The sequence below is a fragment of the Littorina saxatilis genome, linkage group LG7 (genome assembly GCF_037325665.1).
Source record: "Littorina saxatilis isolate snail1 linkage group LG7, US_GU_Lsax_2.0, whole genome shotgun sequence".
Taxonomy (NCBI): Eukaryota; Metazoa; Mollusca; class Gastropoda; order Littorinimorpha; family Littorinidae; genus Littorina; species Littorina saxatilis.
The window spans coordinates 5,012,549-5,034,002 of NC_090251.1; the positions used below are offsets into that span (position 1 = coordinate 5,012,549).

Here is a 21,454-nt window from a genome sequence, read left to right on the forward strand (position 1 = left end):
AAATTCTTAGATTATCAGCCCCACATATAGCGGAATCTCTAACGTATATTTACAATCTCTGTATTGAAAAAAGTGTTTATCCCAAAGCTTTCAAGGAAGCTAAAGTGATCCCCCTCTTTAAGGCAGGTGATAAAACAGATCCCTCAAATTTTAGACCGATTTCCGTTTTACCAGTATTGTCAAAACTACTGGAAAAACATGTCAATGACCATATTATGATATACTTTACATCAAACAATTTGTTTCATGAAACTCAGTCTGGTTTTAGACCTAAACACTCGTGCCATACGGCACTGACAGAACTGGTGGACTCTTGGTTATCAAAAATCAACTCTAATAAGTTATGTGGAGCACTGTTTATGGACTTTGCAAAGGCATTTGATGTTATTGATCACGCCCTCCTTTTGCGGAAACTTTCCGTTTATAGACTACCACAGCCCACACAGACTTTTATAGCCTCTTTTTTGTCGGGAAGAACACAAAAAGTTACCTTTAACAGTTCGAGCTCTGAAGCAATGCCAATTTTATATGGGGTCCCACAAGGCTCGGTCCTCGGACCTTTATTATTTTCTGTCTACATCAATGACTTACCATTACACATATCCTCTGGACAGTGTGATATGCTAGCTGATGATACTACTATTCATACCTCAGGTGATGATATTACTTCGGTAGTCGACACGCTTCAGAAGTGTGTCGATGATGCTGTAGAATGGACGCATTTAAACCACATGTCTCTCAATCCAGAAAAAACAAAGTATATGCTAATTACTACGCGTCAAAAACGACAAGTCATGTCGGAACCAAAGAAGTGCATTTCTGTTGATAGTCAGCTGATAAACGAGGTTAGTGAACACAAAATTTTGGGTGTAACTATTGACAACAATCTAACATGGGGCCCTCATGTAAGTAACTTATGTAAATCTACAGCAAAAAAAGTTCATCAGTCTGCAAAGATTAAACATTTTCTAAATTTTGATGCGCGCAGAACATTTTTTCAAGCGCATGTGCAGTCTGGAATAGACTATGCATCAACCCTTTGGGATTCTGCAAGTGATGCAGCTTTAAGACCCCTAAAATCTTTGCACAGACGCGGAGTAAAAGTTGTTCTGCTGAAAAACAGCACCCTCTCTAATCATGACTACAAAAAAGCTGAAATTCTTCCACTTTCATCCAGACTAGCGTTTAACAAGGCAAGGTTTATGCATAAAATAGTTCTTGGACGTGTACCAGACTATTTAACTAAAAGAATATTATTAACTGAGACTTCATCAAGCCGCACGAAGAAACTAAATGTTCCCCTCCCTAGAATTGACTTGTATAAAACTAGTCTGGCATATTCAGGTCCATTTCTGTGGAATGGTTTACCAGTCTCTCTCAGACAGCCACTTTCTGTTGCCAGTTTTAGAAGACATACTTTTTTGTATATGCTTTCATCGTCGTGTGGCACTTAATGCCTCGATCAGGTACTGCTGTTTGATAAGTACATGAAGATCTACTTGTATAATCATTTCATTTCAGTTAATTTTTTTTTTCTTTTTTTTTTTTAATGATTATGTGTACAATGTGTACATGTGTGTGTGTGTGTGTGTGTGTGTGTGTGTGTGTGTGTGTGTGTGTGTGTGTGTGCGTGCGTGCGTGTGTGTGTGTGTGTGTGTGTGTGTGTGTGTATGTGTGTGTGCGTGTGTCTGTGTGCGTGTGTGTCTGTATGTGCATGTATGTCTGTGTGTGTCTGTGTGCATGTGACCGTGTGTGTCAAAGTGTGTGTTTTAATGTATACCATTACCAATGACCATGTATGCTATGAACATTTTTTTTTCCTCTTTGTCTGATTTAATAACCATGTTTTTATGTTTTTGCTTTGCTTCTTCTTCTGCTTTAATATTATGCACTGGTTAGTTAATTCCCTCTTGGGCGAGGGCTGGATGAAAAAAGATCTTTGCTGTATCTACTCCATTACCCTCGAAAAATAAAGTTGGTTCGTTGGTTCGTTCGTTCGTTCTCTGGCTCTCTCTCTCTCTCTCTGTCACTGTCTCGCTCTCTCTCTCTGTCTCTCTCTCTGTCACTGTCTCTCTGTCACTGTCTCTCTCTCTCTCCCTCTCTGTCACTGTCTCTCTCTCTCTCTCTCTCACTCTCTCTCTCTCTCTCTCTGTCTCTATCTCTCTCTCTCGCTCTCTCTCGCTCCCTCTGTCTCTGTCTCTATCTCTCTCTCTCACTGTCACTGTCTCTCTCTCTTTCTCTCTCTCTCTCTCTCTCTCTCTCTCTGTCACTGTCTGTCTCTCTCTCTCTGTCACTGTCTGTCTCTCTCTGTCTCTCTCTCTGTCACTGTCTGTCTCTCTCTGTCTCTCTCTCTGTCACTGTCTGTCTCTCTCTGTCTCTCTCTCTGTCTCTCTCTCTCTGTCACGGTCTCTCTGTCACTGTCTCTCTCTCTCTCTCTTACTGTCTCTCTCTCTCTCAGTCACTGTCTCTCTCTCTCTCTCTCTCTGTCACTGTCTCTCTCTCTTCTCTCTCTCTCTCTCTCTCTCTCTCTGTCACTGTCACTGTCTCTCTCTCTCTCTCTCTGTCACTGTCTCTCTCTCGCTCTCTCTCTCTCTCTCTGTCACTGTCTCTCTCTCTCTCTCTGTCACTGTCTCTGTCTCTCTCTCTGTCACTGTCTCTCTGTCACTCTCTCTCTCTCTCTCTCTCTGTCACTGTCTCTCTCTCTCCCTCTCTCTGTCTCTGTCTCTCTCTCTCTCTCTCTCTCTCTCTCTCTCTCTCTCTCTCTCTCATTTAATGTGTTTGTCTTTGCATGCCTTCTCTAGTCATTCCCTGACTTTGCTGATAGGCAGACTGTCCATACGGCATGTGTTTCTATCTTTCACTCGCTCGCTCACTTCACTGCCTCTACACTTGTGGAGCGACTGAATGTTTGAATCACGCTTCGTGTGACTTGTTGTATACTATGATAGATCTTGTCGTTCAGGAATGCCCGTTGGGGGACGTTGCGGTGGTAACAGTTCATCATTCTGTCAACTCGGCTCTCAGTGCGAACACAACGAGTGTAGTAAGTACTGTCTCAATTCAATCCAATACAACGTTATTGTCTGAATGCAGAAGCAACAACAACGTTTCCTTTTACTCTTAAACACAGACATGACATCAAATAAAAGCACAGTCCTTTAATAGGAGTCCCAAGCTGGAAACGTATTACAAATCACACACTTCTGCATACACCGTTGCCTCATGTTGGAAGCCTCTAGGCCCAGCCCCTCTACCCTTGTCTCATTTTGGAAGACACTCCCTCTCATACACTAGATCAAGCTCCTGTACCCCGGCCTCATTTTTAAAGCCCCCCCCCCCCCCCCCTCTTACACTAGGCCCAGCCCCTGTACCCCTGCGTCATGTTGGAAGCCCCTCCCTTTTATATTCTAGGCCCAGCCCCTGTACCCCGGCCTCATGTTGGAAGCTCCTCCCTCTCATACACTAGGCCCAGCCCCTGTACCCCTGTCTCATGTTGGAAGTCCCTCACTCTCAAACACTAGGTCCAGCCCCTGTACCCCTGCCTCATTTTGGAAGCCACTCCCTCTCATACACTAGGTCCAGCCCCTGTACCCCTGCCTCATTTTGGAAGCCCCTCCCTCTCATACACTAGGCCCAGCCCCTGTACCCCGGCCTCATTTTGGAAGCCACTCCCTCTCATACACGAGATCCAGCCCCTGTACCCCTGCCTCATGTTGAAAGCCACTCCCTCTCATACACTAGGCCCAGCCCCTGTACCCCTGTCTCATGTTGGAAGCCCCTCCCTCTCATACACTAGGTCCAGCCCCTGTACCCCTGCCTCATTTTGGAAGCCACTCCCTCTCATACACTAGGTCCAGCCCCTGTACCCCTACATCATTTTGGAAGCCCCTCCCTCTCATACACTAGGTCCAGCCCCTGTACCCCTGCCTCATTTTGGAAGCCACTCCCTCTCATACACTAGGTCCAGCCCCTGTACCCCTGCCTCATTTTGGAAGCCACTCCCTCTCATACACTAGGTCCAGCCCCTGTACCCCTGCCTCATTTTGGAAGCCACTCCCTCTCATACACTAGGTCCAGCCCCTGTACCCCTGCCTCATTTTGGAAGCCACTCCCTCTCATACACGAGATCCAGCCCCTGTACCCCTGCCTCATTTTGGAAGCCACTCCCTCTCATACACTAGGTCCAGCCCCTGTACCCCTACATCATTTTGGAAGCCCCTCCCTCTCATACACTAGGCCCAGCCCCTGTACCCCGGCCTCATTTTGGAAGCCATTCCCTCTCATACACTAGATCAAGCTCCTGTACCCTGGCCTCATCGTTGACCATACACTAGGCCCAGCCCCTGTACCCCTGTCTCATGTTGGAAGCCCCTCCCTCTCATACACTAGGTCCAGCCCCTGTACCCTTGCCTCATTTTGGAAGCCACTCCCTCTCATACACTAGGTCCAGCCCCTGTACCCCGGCCTCATTTTGGAAGCCACTCCCTCTCATACACTAGGTCCAGCCCCTGTACCCCTGCCTCATTTTGGAAGCCACTCCCTCTCAAACACTAGGTCCAGCCCCTGTACCCCTGCCTCATTTTGGAAGCCACTCCCTCTCATACACTAGGTCCAGCCCCTGTACCCCTACATCATTTTGGAAGCCCCTCCCTCTCATACACTAGGTCCAGCCCCTGTACCCCTGCCTCATTTTGGAAGCCACTCCCTCTCATACACTAGGTCCAGCCCCTGTACCCCTGCCTCATTTTGGAAGCCCCTCCCTCTCATACACTAGGCCCAGCCCCTGTACCCCGGCCTCATGTTGGAAGTCCCTCACTCTCATACACTAGGTCCAGCCCCTGTACCCCTGCCTCATTTTGGAAGCCCCTCCCTCTCATATACTAGGCCCCTCCCTCTCATACATTAGCCCTGATAGTTGTCACTAAATAAGTCACTGCTTCATTGTGTCCTGGGTGTCATGCACGATATGTTGCAGGGTTAATTGACGGGTCGGACTGTCTCAACATGAAGAAATGCTTGAAGAACCTCATCTGTGATAGTCTCAACGTGTGCAGTGAGTCACTTATTTCCATTCATGTTATTTCATTGCATTTAATTTCATGTAATTATTCTTTTTAGTTCAAAAGCTGCAAAATGCTGGCCGCTTCTAGTTTTGCCACAAAGGTGCTTTAATTTGCTTGTCGTGTAAGTAACCATGTACACCACCACACGTGAGCTGACTGCTTGTCGTGTAAGTAACCATGTACACCACCACACGTGAGCTGACTGCTTGTCGTGTAAGTAACCATGTACACCACCACACGTGAGCTGACTGCTTGTCGTGTAAGTAACCATGTACACCACCACACGTGAGCTGACTGCTTGTCGTGTAAGTAACCATGTACACCACCACACTTGAGCTGACTGCTTGTCGTGTAAGTAACCATGTACACCACCACACGTGAGCTGACTGCTTGTCGTGTAACTTAAGTAACCATGTACACCACCACACGTGAGCTGACTGCTTGTCGTGTAAGTAACCATGTACACCACCACACGTGAGCTGACTGCTTGTCGTGTAAGTAACCATGTACACCACCACACGTGAGCTGACCGTTTGCATGGGATGAGAGCCTTCGACCTTCCTTCTCGATTCAACACTTGTAGGCCTGAATGCATCAACGGTTGTTAAAGGGATTCCATTGATCTGGCCGTTTTGGGGAGCCCACAGAACCTTCATCTAGACGCACACACACGGCACGATTTGCTCGAAAACGTATCAAAAGTATGAGAATGAATTAAATCAAAGTGAGTGAATGCGCTTCCGGGCGCTGCTTCTCTTTGACGCGTCGACATCTATGACGCGGCAGCTTAGTAATCACATCACGTACACAAACAGGGGAAGTAACTCAGGGGAAGTAACCCAAACAACCCTCACAAAAAGTGCTATTTCTTTGCCTATTTTCGACATTTAATTAGGCTATTAAAACGCTTGCTTTTGGAAAGTAAAGGCGGCCCTCCCGCGCTGTATCATTATTTGTAAAGCAGAATCATATGGTAAAACTTTAGAAGCGATATGATGGCCTTTTTCCTTAGATATCATCCCTAATTCACCCAAAGGAAGGCATCTTTAAAATGCTCACATGTATATTTGTTCAGTGAGTCCCGTTTAATTAGAATACCTTATGACTTATTGTGCGTTGTGTATCTGCATGGTATTGTCCTTAAGTGGCTAATGTGTTGTTGTAAGTTTGTTGATACGTTGTTTTGCTGGAATGAATATTTGTATTTGATGTTCAAATAATATTTGTTTATTCATATTTATTATGTAAAGCGCGGAGAGCTTAGATTCCTGTGGTTCGCGCTATATAAGCTGTCATTTTAATTATTATTATCATTAATGTCCTCAGTGACGCAAAAACCGTCGCGATATAACCTTCGTGGTTGAAAACGACGTTAAACACCAAATAAAGAAAGAAAGTGACGCAAAAAGCTTTCCTGTCAGAAAAAGAAAGGTGGGTGTTGCTGTGCAGGAATCCCTGCCGGTAGCGACTGCTCAGTGAAGCAGGATGGGTGTCAGGCGGGTGCCACGTGCTCTTCAAACGTCTGTCAGTGTAAAACAACTCGTTGCGGTAAGTGGGCACGTGTGTGTGTGTGTGTGTGTGCGCAGGGGCGGATCACATAATTTTTAGGGGGGGGTCCACATTTCTTTTGGGGACAATTCAACGACGCGAAGCGTTTAGCTGAGGGAGCGAAGCGTTTGAACCTCTTAGGGAGTCAGGGGGGACATGCTCCCCCGGAAAATGTTGATAAATACAAGGAAAATAGAGCAATCTGGTGCAATCTGAGCCAAGAAACTTCCCCTAATACACCTTCCAAAAAGAAAATGTAAGAAGACAAAATTGGATCAAAACAAGGACAATTGATCGATCTGGTGCAACCTGAGCCAACACATTTCCCAACTACTTTCCAAAACCGTCACTTAGAAGACAAAGACCGGCTCCTAGGGGGGTCCGGGGGCATGCCCCCCCCCCCCCCCCCCGCCCCCGCGAAAATGTTGCATGCGTCTGTCTGTTTGTCTGTCTCTCTGTCTGTGTCTCTCTGTCTGTTTATCTCTGATTGTGTGTGTTGTGGGATTAGGCTGGTTATAAGTGTGTGTGAATGACTGTTTCATATCGTACGGCTCCTAGATTCCCAGATACAATGAGTTCCTGAATCATCAGTAAATGAATGGCTGTTCAGTTGTACACTAGAGGGGTTGATGATAATTAGTTTTAACGTCCTCTTAGAACCAATTGGCCTATCTTGGGACAGGTAGTGTTGATATGCTTTATGGGGGGACAAGACACTGGACAGACATGCAAACAGAGAACACATATGATCGTGTTATAGATCTGGAAGTCTGTTGTTGCGATATTTCAAAATGGGGATGGAAGTAAAGATTTTGTTGGGGTTGTTGCCATAGTGTACGCGAAATATAGTTGAAGTGGAGCGGTTTTGTAGGCTTATTTGCTTTTTATTTATGTAAAATATTTTTTTTGACTTTTGGATAATGCCAAAATAATGTAATAAAGAACTGGCTGAATTGAAAGGACAGACGAGGCTTACCTGGTAAGGTGAAGGCTGGACCTGATTTAGTAGAGGTACACAGACTGCGACGGCTGTTCTAATGATTAGAGAGGACGCATGCGCAACCAATCACCTTTCAGATAACAATATGTTCCAAAGTCAAACACATGTTTTGAAATAATTTAGTGCCCTAATTTTATCCCAAATGCGGAGGGAATTACAGTCTCACTTAAGGGTGGGATTAGAACAGCCGTCGCAGTCTGTGTACCTCTACTAAATCAGGTCCAGCCTTCACCTTACCAGGTAAGCCTCGTCTGTCCTTTCAATTTAGTCTCGGTACACAGACTAGACGGCAATTTCTAATGATTTTTTAGAGATTGCCTTTGTGACATATTGCTCAACCTCCAATACAATTTTATATTACATAGAAACTCACCCTAAGCCTTGCAGAAATATGAGTCCAACAGAGACTGCCCCAAATTTACGGTCGCTGCTTTGTGGTAGAAACGTGAAAACGTGGACTCGCTGCTCCAACCTGCAGCTTTGAGGATAACATCCATGGGGACCCCCCGTGATGCTGCAGCTGACGTACTTGCTGCCCGTGTGCTGTGTGCACCAAATACTTGGGTGTCCACATTAGCTCGTGTGAGAACGTCTCTCATCCACCGAGCCAAGGTGTCCTTGCTGATGGGTTTGTAGGGTTTTTGATAGCTCAAAAGCAGTTTGTCTTCGCATCCCCGAAACTCCTTAGTTCTTCGAAGATATTCTTTGAGCACAGACACAATACACAAAGCCTTGTTCTGTGGAAAGGCTAAAAATTCCAGCGGTGCTAAGTGTTTTCCTTTGCGGGAATGTTTTAGCAATACATTCAAATAAAACACACATTTTGAGTTGGAAAAATGCATTGAATTCACTGACAGACTGTGAAGAGTTTGGCATCTTTGCGCAGATAACAGTGCCAAAAGCATTACAAGTTTGTATGACAATTCCTTCAGTGTTATTTGTTCATGTGGATAGTACAATTCCAAATGCTCCAGCACAACATCCACATTCCATGTGGACGCATATTTAGGAAAAGCGGGTCGAAGTTCAAACACACCTTTCACAAACCGTTTCACTAAACAGTGTTCACCAAATTGAGGACATCCTGCAATGTCTAAGTAACAAGATAGAGCCGATCTGGCCGCACAAATGGCACTATAGCCAAGTCCTGCCCTGAACAGTGTTGCTAGAAAGTTGATCGCATCATTCACAGTCGGCGAAACGGTATGTATACCTCTCCTGCACGCATAGCTTTTCCATTTTGCGATATAGGACGCGTAAACTTTCCTAGTTCCCTCTCTCCATGACGAAAAGATGATATTTGAAGCTTGTGCCGAAAGTCCTGACATTCGATATCTGATCCTGAGACTTCGCAAATGATCAACCTTAAGGACTTTCTCAGTCTGTGTTTTTCCTGAAGATTTGAGGGCATGACTAGCAGATTTTCCCTTGCTGACACAAGCACCGGATTGTTTATCAACATCTTTGCCAGTTTTGGATACCACGGTTGACTGGGCCAGTCTGGAACTACTACAACTCCCGTAGCTTTTTCTTTGTTGATTTTGTGCAGCATGCTGGCAATAACACAAAAGGGTGGAAAAGCATAAAAACGTTTATTAGACCATGATAGAGTGAAAGCATTCACCGCTACAGCTTCTGGATCTGGTCTAAATGATACATATTGAGGGAATTTACAGTTTATCCTTGATGCAAACAAATCTATTTCTGGTTTAGCACCCAGAATATCCAGAGCACTTGTTAAAATGTCAGTCTTCACGGCCCATTCTGTATCTAGATTGTGTACTCTAGATTCTTCATCTGCTTCTACATTTTCTATCCCTGGTATGTATGCCGATGAAACCCAAATGCCTCGCATAATGCAAAATGACCAGATTTCCTTAGCAACTGCATTGCATGTTACCGAAATGGACCCCATTTTGTCAACACATGCAATGGCTGTAACATTGTCCATCATAAGCCTGAGATGAATGTTAGTTTTGTCCCTAGCAAAGGTTTGCAAAGACAGCAGTGCAGCTTTCAATTCCAGAATATTGATGTGCTGCTGTGCTTCTTGTTGATTCCATAGTCCACCTGTTCTACCTTGACTACACGAACAACCCCAGCCTTTCTTTGATGCATCAGTGAACATTATGAAATCTGGGTCACCATGATCAGTGTCCACATCATTAACAGATGACATGATCCCTCCACCATAACATTTCGGTTTTGGCTTCGGCAGAGAACTCCACAGAGGAGTCATAATCATTATTGTTTTGCTTCAAAGCAGCAATTTTATCGTGTTCCATGCATCTGTACCAGAGAGGACCAAATTTCACCGCCTGAAAAGCAGACACTACTTGCCCAATGAACTTTGCGAGTGTTCTTACTGTGGCATACCCCTGATGTAACAGCTCAGTGGCTAGTTTATGTATCCTTTCCTTCCTCTCTGTTGTTAAAGTGACTGTCATGTCCTCTGAATCAATTTCAACCCCAAGATATCTTATTTTATGGGAAGGTATCAAAACAGATTTCACCGGATGCACAACAAATCCTAATTTTTCCAGAAGAGACAATGACTCTTTTACATTTTGCACACATTCTTTTTCAGAATCTCCAAAAAGTAATGTATTATCAATGAAGATGGTTGAAAGAAATCCTAGTCTATGTAACTGGGCCATGACTGGTTTCAGTAACTTTGTGAACAAACGTGGGCAGGGTGCTAGTCCGTTTGGACATGCAGTGAAAACAAATACTTCTCCTTTCCAGAGAAACTTCAAATATTTCTGAGATGCTTTATTTACCGGCACTGAAAAATAAGCATCTTTGAGATCCAAAGAACAGAAGAAGCAATTTCTGGTGACTAGCTCCAAAGCTGTCTTCAGTGTTTCCATTTTGAAATGCTGATAAATCATGTTTTCATTCAAATCTCTCAGATTTAAAATTAATCTCCATGTATTATTCTTTTTTGGTCTCACAAAATTGGAGACAGAAAATCATCCTCCGAGTGATCTGTTTTTCTTATCACCCCTTTTTGTAGAAGTTCGACAATTTCTGAATCAATTGCTGTTGTCTGTTCTTTGGAAAAATTATAGTTTTGAGGATTTTTTCTCTGTACAGGGGTCTCTGTGAAATCAATATTTATCCCTTGTACCATTTCCAAAATGTCTTTATCTATTGAGACTTCCTTCCAAGAGGGAAGGCAGTAACGAATTTGACCTGCTTGAAAATGATCTGCTTGTTCCTGTAATCTATTTTTAATGTTTTCAACTTCATCATAAAACTCCCTCACCTCTTTGTCTTTGCACACATCGGGAGTTTTTGAAACTTCTGTGTCTACTGTTTTCCTCTGAATTTTCCGAATCCCCGATTCTGACCTCTCCCCCGATTCTGACCTCTCCCCCGATTCTGACCTCTCCCCCGAGCTCTGGGACTGAAAGACTGCCCTCGTTGATTTCCGTATGTGTTCCCTTGACCTAAAAAAGGCCTACCACCGTGCCCCTTGCGCTGGTATGGTTGGAAACGATTGTTGTAGCTTGAAGTGTGCGGAGTTTTCATCTTGTAATTCTCCTTAGCACCTTTGATCGCTTTCTCGATATCCCCGCCAAAAAGCATGTCCCGACTCGGGAGATTTTCGTTTGTGCAAATAGCTGCCATGTCCTTTGGCAGAACGCGAGCTAATTGGTATTTACGGCGGATGCTGAGCTCTTGCTGCGCTGTTCCCAACAGACAGATAACATCACCACACGCGGACAACATCCCATTCAGTTCTGCCCTGAACTTCGTACTCTCTACTGTCACGGTACTACTGCTGTTGTCAGTGCACCCCTCTTTTGTGAAGGTGTGAAGTTTGCTTGTTGCCGTAATAAGTGCTGCGGTTGATTTAGAAATCAGCTTCTGAACATTGAGCAGTCGCGTGTCATTTTGTCTTGCACCTCTGTCGAGGTTTGCTTTCCCTATCACCTCCTCATTAAGGATAGGAGCCTTTATTTCCACACAGTTTGCCGGAATAAGGATACTTTCCATCTTGTCCTTGAGCTTTTGGTCTGGTAATTTGACAGTGAATCTGCTTTTAGTGATGTTTGCGAGCTTCTCATCCACTACACCACCTATTTTCTCTTCAACTTCCAAGTCTGCCTCCATCGCAGCAAAAATATCATCAAGCTGATCCGCTGACTGAGCTGATGCTTTGACACAAAAGTCAAATTCTGATTCTGTTGAAACCTCTGCCACAGAACCTCTGCCGGGGTCAACAATTGCTTCATTTTTCTTCACTTTTTCCACGGTAGCACCGCTGGAACAATCTCCGATAGAAACACCGGTAGCACCGCATGAAACGGAGAAAGACTGATCGCCAAGATCACTGTTTTCAGATTGATTTTCATCATCACCATTGTTACAAAAGAGATCGTCATATTTCGATTCCAGAGATTTCAGTTTATCCAAAAATGGACTCATGATCGACCCCATCAAATCACGCACAGTTTCCACCATTTCATTGTTAATGTTTTGTCCACCACTTGTACTAGCAGACTCCGCATCCTTTTTTGCTGCGGAATCCGCCATCTTCAAAAAATAGAAACCGGCGAGCGTCCGGCGTGAAATGTAATCATGAAAAATCAGTTCTCACCTTGACTCATCCGAGCTAATGACATCGTCCTCACGAAACAAAACACTCTGAGGCACACATCACAAAGAAAAAAGTTCACCCAACACATTATAATCCAAATGAATAATCCATTTCTATGAGCACTGAAACTTTCTGAAAGCTTCCTGGTAACGCGCGAAACCAAAAGTGATTGGTTGCGCATGCGTCCTCTCTAATCATTAGAAATTGCCGTCTCGTCTGTGTACCGAGACTAAATAAGTAAATAAATACGTAACTAGAAACATAAAAATAATTATTAGCCAAATAAGAATATTAAATATAACTTGCTAAAATAATATATCAGAATGGGGAACTTAAGTTCAGGTAGGAGAGCGGTGTATGTGATTTAGCCTTGTTTGAATAGAGCTATGTCACTAGAGGGGGGATAGTACAGTACACAAGGTATAAGATGAATCCCTGGTTGTCGCCGTGCAGTGCCCGGACCTCGCAAGGTGGGTGGTACCTGCACTGTCCCCCCTGGCTTTCCTCAAGACGAGCTGGTCAATAGCACGGCGGCTTCTGTGGATACTCCGGATAATTCCAGTAACGTAGGCCAGGGGAGCTGTGACGACAGGAGCGCTGTGTGCGACAGGGAGTTGGCTGTCTGTAAATGCTCCAGTGGCTCGGCACCTCTGCGGTCTGACTTCACATGTGGTAGGTGTATGATAGTATAGTAGGTGTATGATAGTATAGTAGGTGTATGATAGTATAGTAGGTGTATGATAGTATAGTAGGTGTATGATAGTATAGTAGGTGTGCCACTCTACACTCTGCCCTTAAAGCCGAACATCCGTCTGCTAATGCTATAATTAGTTAGGAGACCAAGGGTGGGATGGATGGTGGCGAGAGAGGTGAAGGGTGGGATGGGTGGTGGCGAGAGAGGTGAAGGGTGGGATGGGTGGTGGCGAGAGAGGTGAAGGGTGGGATGGGTGGTGGCGAGAGAGGTGAAGGGTGGGATGGGTGGTGGCGAGAGAGGTGAAGGGTGGGATGGGTGGTGGCGAGAGAGGTGAAGGGTGGGATGGGTGGTGGCGAGAGAGGTGAAGGGTGGGATGGATGGTGGCGAGAGAGGTGAAGGGTGGGATGGGTGGTGGCGAGAGAGGTGAAGGGTGGGATGGGTGGTGGCGAGAGAGGTGAAGGGTGGGATGGGTGGTGGCGAGAGAGGTGAAGGGTGGGATGGGTGGTGGCGAGAGATGTGAAGGGTGGGATGGATGGTGGCGAGAGAGGTGAAGGGTGGGATGGGTGGTGGCGAGAGAGGTGAAGGGTGGGATGGGTGGTGGCGAGAGAGGTGAAGGGTGGGATGGGTGTTGGCGAGAGAGGTGAAGGGTGGGATGGGTGGTGGCGAGAGAGGTGAAGGGTGGGATGGGTGGTGGCGAGAGAGGTGAAGGGTGGGATGGATGGTGGCGAGAGAAGTGAAGGGTAGGATGGGTGGTGGCGAGAGAGGTGAAGGGTGGGATGGATGGTGGCGAGAGAGGTGAAGGAAGGGGGAATGTTTACAGTACCGTGTTCCGGGCTGTGAGCCGTACGCGCCATGCCAATGTTTAGCTCAGGCACCGTCGCGCTTCACTGAGTTCTATACTGAACATTGCACCCTCATGCCAGGAAATGCTCCGCGCTGTTCTGGACATCTGTCCGACTTGTGTCCTCACCTTCAAGGCAGACTGATACGAAGAGTAGTAAGGGGCAGATTATACCTGCGCAGAGTCAGCGGCACAGACGACGCACTGCAGATCATTAAATGCCGCGGGAAGGATTATAACGAGTACTTGCCCTGTTTTCTTTTCATGCAGGGTGAAGCGGGCTGTAATAATCTGCAGTGCGTCGTCTGTCCTGCTGAAGTTACATAGGTGTTCGCCGGTGTCACGTACTGAAAACTCTGCCTGAACAATCCCCCCTCAATGCGGTCAATGCGCATGCGCTAACATAGGGAGATTAATCAGGTCGTGAACAACCTAACCCTAACCCTAACCCTAACCCATGGTTCGTTCGGTTAAAGGGTCGCATTTTTAACTCCAAAATTGGCGCATGCGCATTGACTGCAATGAGAGGGATCGTTCAGCAAAGGTTTCAGTTCGTGACACCGGGCCTAAGAGTCACCGACCTTAGCGGCTTAGGCAAAGCCAACTGCTCGTCTCACTACCATAGGCGAAGGCCGCGGAGACACATTTTGACAACGAATGTATTACAAGCACAAGACAATTTAGCTTCATGTGTCGTGTGTCGCGTCCGCGATGTTGCCATTTAAGCTCCAAATGATTTGGAACAAGTTGACTTTGCAAAGTCCACCTCACGAAGCTTTGGTACTGCATTTTCCACTTTGCAAAGTCCACCTCACGAAGCTTTGGTACTGCATTTTCCACTTTGCAAAGTCCACCTCACGAAGCTTTGGTACTGCTCAACTCAACTCAACTCAACTCAACTCAAATTTTATTGGCTTCAATTTTCATAGAAGAATTTGTCTTGCGCTTGGGAGAAAGTAAGAGTATAACATATAAAAACAGCATTCATATCACATTTCATGTATCACACACAGTAATCACTAGTATAAGCCTACAATTATCACATTTGCATTTTCCACTTTGCAGAGTCCACCTCACGAAGCTTTGGTACTACATTTTCCACTTTGCAGAGTCCACCTCACGAAGCTTTGGTACTACATTTTCCACTTTGCAAAGTCCACCTCACGAAGCTTTGGTACTACATTTTCCACTTTGCAAAGGCCACCTCACGAAGTTTTGGTACTGCATTTTCCACTTTGCACAGTCCACCTCACGAAGCTTTGGTACTACATTTTCCACTTTGCAAAGGCCACCTCACGAAGCTTTCAATTTGGTACTGCATTTTCCACTTTGCAAAGTCCACCTCACGAAGCTTTGGTACTGCATTTTCCACTTTGGTACTGCATTTTCCACTTTGCAGAGTCCACCTCACGAAGCTTTGGTACTACATTTTCCACTTTGCAGAGTCCACCTCACGAAGCTTTGGTACTACATTTTCCACTTTGCAGAGTCCACCTCACGAAGCTTTGGTACTACATTTTCCACTTTGCAGAGTCCACCTCACGAAGCTTTGGTACTACATTTTCCACTTTGCAGAGTCCACCTCACGAAGCTTTGGTACTGCATTTTCCACTTTGCAGAGTCCACCTCACGAAGCTTTGGTACTGCATTTTCCACTTTGCAAAGTCCACCTCACGAAGCTTTGGTACTGCATTTTCCACTTTGCAAAGTCCACCTCACGAAGCTTTGGTACTGCATTTTCCACTTTGCAAAGTCCACCTCACGAAGCTTTGGTACTGCATTTTCCACTTTGCAAAGTCCACCTCACGAAGCTTTGGTACTGCATTTTCCACTTTGCAAAGTCCACCTCGCGAAGCTTTGGTACTGCATTTTCCACTTTGCAAAGTCCACCTCACGAAGCTTTGGTACTGCATTTTCCACTTTGCAAAGTCCACCTCACGAAGCTTTGGTACTGCATTTTCCACTTTGCAAAGTCCACCTCACGAAGCTTTGGTACTGCATTTTCCACTTTGGGCTCAATTACGGACGCCTTTATAAAAACAGAGACGCTTTGAAAACACATACATTTTAGTAGTGTTTATTGTTTTCTTCTTCTCCTTCTTCTTCCTCTTCTTCTTTTTCTTCAAGGCACTGGGCCGGGTATCGCCTGCAATGAGACTTTCAAGTGTGCTTCAAACCTGGTTTGCGACTATTCAAGAGTCTGTGGTAAGTAAACTCTGAACACTAGAGGATGTGACATGGATTTAAATACTAACATTATTTAAACAAATGTTTTAAAAAGACAAAAATGTAAACTATGTTTTGGTTGAATGTCTTTATCTTCAGTAGTAATGACAAAAAGAAAGAGAATACATTCCAGTTGCCATGTATTATGGACAGAATGCATGTCACAATATGGATCCCAGCTCTGTAGAACGACCCAAGTACATGATGTGATGGTGGTGTGTTGCTCTGTAGAACGACCCAAGTACATGATGTGATGGTGGTGTGTTGCTCTGTAGAACGACCCAAGTACATGATGTGATGGTGGTGTGTTGCTCTGTAGAACGACCCAAGTACATGATGTGATGGTGGTGTGTTGCTCTGTAGAACGACCCAAGTACATGATGTGATGGTGGTGTGTTGCTCTGTAGAACGACCCAAGTACATGATGTGATGGCGGTGTGTTGCTCTGTTGGCCAGCTTACCATGTGGGAGAAAGGTGTGCTGGCGGAAAGGCTTGGTTCTGCAAAACAGGCACAACATGTGACGTGGACGGCTTTTGTCGTAAGTCAAGCATGACGTTTGTTAAAGACACCAGGATGGACGCTGCCGCCAGCTGGCTCAATACTAGTCCTAAAACACACAAAACATCACAAATGCTGAAAAATTAAAATGAAATCCCGAAAACATACAAGAAAAGAAACCGGCGCAATGATGAAACCGATGAAATTTGAATAACAGATTCGAAAAATGATTGTGTTGTATTTTTTATCATTTCCTGAATTTAGAAATGTATAAGTTTGTAATGTTAACATCTCAAAATGTGCTCAAAATTAAAGATAATAGGTTACCGCAAATTAGGCCCGGTGTTTGCATGCTTTTGACCCCTGGATTAATTTCAGTGCCGATCTCTTAGTCACAGGTCGACAGATCATCTGAATGTTTTGATATGGCTTGACGCGACGTGTGAAATCGTGTTTCAGGTTATTACCAGAACGAGGCATGTTCAGACGGGCCCACAATGTGCCGCCTGGGAACAAAGTGTGACGCCTACACTCACCGGTGTAGTGAGTACTGGGAGCGGGTCTGTCTGTGCACTGTACAGCATCTTTTTGATGAGTGTGACAGTGTACATTGCTTTGCGGTTGTCTGCCATGACAGGGCTGGGTACAATGCTGTTTCCTGGGCCGAGATGCACGACGCTCAAAGTAGGAGCCACCCAGACGGGGGAGAACAAACCGCGGGTTCTGATTCGTGGAAATCACAACACATCTCAGTTTCAACCAATCCAACACTGCGGGAGGCTCCCGTTTGGGTGGTAACTTTCTCGTGCATCTCAGCCCTGGGTTCCGGAAGCCCCCCCCCCCTCCCCTCCCATTACCCCAGCCCCCTCCCATTACCCCAGCCCCCTCCCATTACCCCAGCCCCTCCCATTACCCCAGCCCCTCCCATTACCCCAGCCCCTCCCATTACCCCAGCCCCTCCCATTACCCCAGCCCCTCCCATTACCCCAGCCCCTCCCATTACCCCAGCCCCTCCCATTACCCCAGCCCCTCCCATTACCCCAGCCCCTCCCATTACCCCAGCCCCTCCCATTACCCCAGCCCCTCCCATTACCCCAGCCCCTCCCATTACCCCAGCCCCTCCCATTACCCCAGCCCCTCCCATTACCCCAGCCCCCTCCCATTACCCCAGCCCCTTTACACGGCAAATGTACCTTTTTTTTCCTGGACCCAAATACTCCTTTCAAATGCTTAATTTCAACAGCATCTTCTTGCCGCCAAGACTTCTTCTCCCCTTCTCTTTTTTTTCAAGATACTTGAATATAAAGAGGTGAAATATTTAGCCTGTAGGACAGTAAGCATTCTCTCTTTCCATTCACTGATTTTGCTTCCAGTGTTGGGTCACGTAAGTGATGTGGTCAGCTTTTCTGAGTGAGTTGCATGTCGTGAGGAACTGCAACATTGGCGATATTTCAGAAACTAAATAATCTAGATGTACCATATTTGCTATGATACTAAACAAGGGAGAGGAAATGTCCGACACAAGAACTTCTTGACAAATACTTGAGTGTAGATACTGTGAAAGTTTTATTCCGGGACTATAACTTGTTCATTTCAATGCTTGTTATTCTCTCAGGTGCCGGGAGACTGGTTCGGAATAACTCTCACTCTACAACACTTGTCGTATGCATGTAGAGCGCTTACTTCCCTTTGTTCATCAGATCATGTATTTGTGTTCAGTGGTTCCTGCTGGCAGCAAATGTGCGAACGATGAGGACTGTGAATCCGGGTCAAACTGCCGAGAGCTCCAGTGCAGGTGTGCCGTGGGTGTGGCCAAGCCATCGCTGTCTGGACAGGGCTGTGGTCAGTACATGTGGGCCAACAAAATATTGTGTCATCATTTTCATTCATAACCAGCTATGGAATAAATAATGTTGTTCCTCATGTAACACATTCAGGTGGTGAGTGGGTTTGAGCTTTCAGGTGAAATGTGGATTGTCAAAAGTAAAAGCCAGTCAGGCTGATTGTTTGATGTGTGGAACCATTGCGGCTTTGGATTCGTGTTTCCAAGGACAACGATTGTAAGCATTCACTCTCAAAGACCCAATCAATGTTGATGATTACCGCTGCGACTCATGGTCAATTTGCAACGTATCTCTGTAACCGCAAAGTCCACTACAAAAAGTCATAAAACACATAAATGAAAATAAATATGCTCAAAAATTACTGAATAAGATGGCAGCTCTGTACATTTTCAGACTAGAAGACAAGTTACGTTTGACGTCACAGACAAGTATGACGTGTTATCTCAAAGTTCTGACGCGTTGGAGCCCTGAATTGCGTTCTAAAAATAACGTTCAGAATAGAGATCCCCATGTGTTATTGTGCGTACCTTTGCTCGATCATCCAAAATGATGACAAAAACGATGTTTGGTGGCTTGTTGTCAGACCAGCTTTTTTGTTGGTCCGAGGGGACCATATTGCCTTAAGTTTTCATATTTATCAACCGCGGCCTTCGGCCTTTGTTTATAAAGATGAAACCAGAAACGATATGGTCCCCTCGGACCAACAGAAAAGCTGATCTGTCAACAAGCCATCAAACATCTTATAATGTTTGTTTTTATTGACAAGGTAACATTTTTTATGGGGGATAGGTCAGTTCCTTTATACATTTAGTCAAGTTTTTACTAAATGTTTTAACATAGACTGCGAATCGTGGCGGTGTGTGTGTGTGTGTGTGTGTGTGTGTGTGTGTGTGTGTGTGTGTGTGTGTGTGTGTGTGTGTGTGTGTGTGTAGAGCGATTCTGAGAAAACTACTGAACCGATCTTCATGAAACTTTACACATTCTTGCAGATGATACCCTCAGATCATTTTTTTTCGATAGATGTTTATGATGACGTCATATCCGGCTGTTGGTATAACTTGAGACGTCACTGTCACGTCCTCATTTTTCGATAAAATTGATTGAAATTTTGGACAATCTTCGACAAAACTCGGTCAATGGGATTGCATTTCAGCTTGGAAACTTAAAAATTAACACGATTGGTCATTAAAAATCTCAAAATTCTAATTAAAATTAGAATTTTAGATATCGATCACCGGAGGAGGGTAACTGCTATTTGTAAGTAGTTTTTGGCTCACGAAGTGTAGCCTATGCGATCGTAACTTTGTCTGTCTGTGCGTTTGTGCGTTTGTGCGTGTGTGTGTGTGTTTGTGCGTGTGTATGTCTGTGGTAGAAACTTTAACATTTCCGAGTCTATGTGTGAGTGGTTATCCAAGACTATGGATAAAGCTCGCATAAGATTACGTCACGGTCAAAAGTGCTTGACGTCAATTAATGCATCATGACGGCATGCCTCCCTGTAGTCTTTCTCTCTCGCGTGGTGTGTGTGGTCTCGGTCATTGTTATTTTGAGCGGGCCGAGACTATTTGGCAGTCGTGTCCCTCCCTGTAAGTAGGCTACATGCAGACAGACAGATCTAGATCTAGTGTCTCTCTTTCTTGCACAGTGTCACCTAAGCTTACTGTGTGTGTGGGTGTGTATGTGTGACGGAGTGATTGAGTTTGTGTTACTGTTTGTCTATTTCTTACGTGAGCCTTGAAGGCTTCGCCTCTTGTTCATGAAGAAATAATGCATAGCAAAGCCTCAACAATTATAACAGTCGTATAAGCATAGTGGTATGACTGTCTTAAATCGATTTTTAGAGGAATACAGATACAACATTGCAAAGTGTTTGAAATAACGGGGAACATTCAAGTACCGGAGCGTCTCAAATGAACTATACCGGGTAGCTCAGTTGGTAGAGTACTAAACGTGCGATGCTATGGTCACGGGTTCGTTTTTCTGGCCGGGGCGGACACGGGTCAACTTTATGTGCAAACTCAGAGACGGTATCCATGTCCCACCTCAGTGTAACCCCAGTGGCACGTAAAAGACCTCGGTCATTCTGCCATACGTGCAAGTGGCTAATTACACCTTAACACGCGACTCTTGTTGCTGCTAGCTTTCCATTGGGAGAGAAGGACCCGAATTACACAACAATGGGAGGATAAAGTAAATGAAACGAAAATAAAAACAAATACCCACGACAGCAGATGTACGTGTAGAACCCGCTCTTTGCAGTCCCAGAGGCCGGCCGGGTAGACGGGCCATGCCTGACGCAAGGGGTGGAATGCCAGGACCAGAACGCTGCCTGCAGTGACGCGGTATGTAAGTGCCGACAGGACTACATCGTCGACCCCAGGGACTTTACATGCAGTAAGTACACTGTGTCGTCATCAGCTTGGTGAAAAATCGTGCAGCTGTTCCGGTCAGCAAGGTGACCTGGGCCGGTGTAGTATCCCGTTTAGTCCCCCCTCTGAAAAGGGCCTCCGGGGGACTTTTTCAGCTCTAAAAAGGTCCGCCTTTACTGATCAAGCCTCGTTTTCGATTGGCCCCCCATCAGCAATGTTGGCCCGCCGTCGCATCCCAGATAGTCTCCCCCCCCCCCCCCCCCCCCGAAAAGCACCCCCCCCCCCCCCCCCCCCCTTTTTTTTCAAAGCAATTTCGGGCTAGTTATTACACTGTATCATCACGTGGCCCAGATGTCCACTGAGAGAAAATTGAGTCAAGAAACAATTACATGAACTTCGACCCATAGATCTATACTCGGGGACCATGTCCATGACTTCGACCGCGTCGCAACGCCTTTGTGACATCGGATAGTGACGTCACTTTGTTCTAAACTTAAAGTTGATTCAAGATGGACGACAGCTTGTTTGCTGAAATTGCAAACTGCAAACGCGATAAAGCTAATGTTGAGAAGTTGAAAGTGGGAGATGAAAGTGGGAGGTGAAAGTGAGAGGTGAAAGTGGGAGATGAAAGTGGGAGATGAAAGTGGGAGATGAAAGTGGGAGATGAAAGTGGGAGATGAAAGTGGGAGATGAAAGTGGGAGATAAAAGTGGGAGATGAAAGTGGAAGATGAAAGTGGGAGATGAAAGTGGGAGGTGAAAGTG

At 45.5% G+C, this 21,454-nt stretch overlaps 1 protein-coding gene across 1 annotated transcript in view; it reads left to right on the top strand.

Moving 5' to 3' along the window:
* The window catches only part of LOC138971928 (cell death abnormality protein 1-like), a 38,302-nt gene extending 17,554 nt beyond the window's left edge, over window positions 1-20,748 (top strand). Inside the window, exons 8-16 of the mRNA XM_070344775.1 lie at window positions 2,963-3,043; window positions 4,976-5,053; window positions 6,513-6,611; window positions 12,671-12,889; window positions 15,880-15,957; window positions 16,435-16,518; window positions 16,938-17,021; window positions 18,198-18,320; window positions 20,582-20,748. Coding sequence (XP_070200876.1) covers window positions 2,963-3,043; window positions 4,976-5,053; window positions 6,513-6,611; window positions 12,671-12,889; window positions 15,880-15,957; window positions 16,435-16,518; window positions 16,938-17,021; window positions 18,198-18,320; window positions 20,582-20,748 — 1,013 coding nt within the window. The remainder of the gene's footprint in view (window positions 1-2,962; window positions 3,044-4,975; window positions 5,054-6,512; window positions 6,612-12,670; window positions 12,890-15,879; window positions 15,958-16,434; window positions 16,519-16,937; window positions 17,022-18,197; window positions 18,321-20,581) is intronic.
* Window positions 20,749-21,454: the final 706 nt, after the last annotated feature.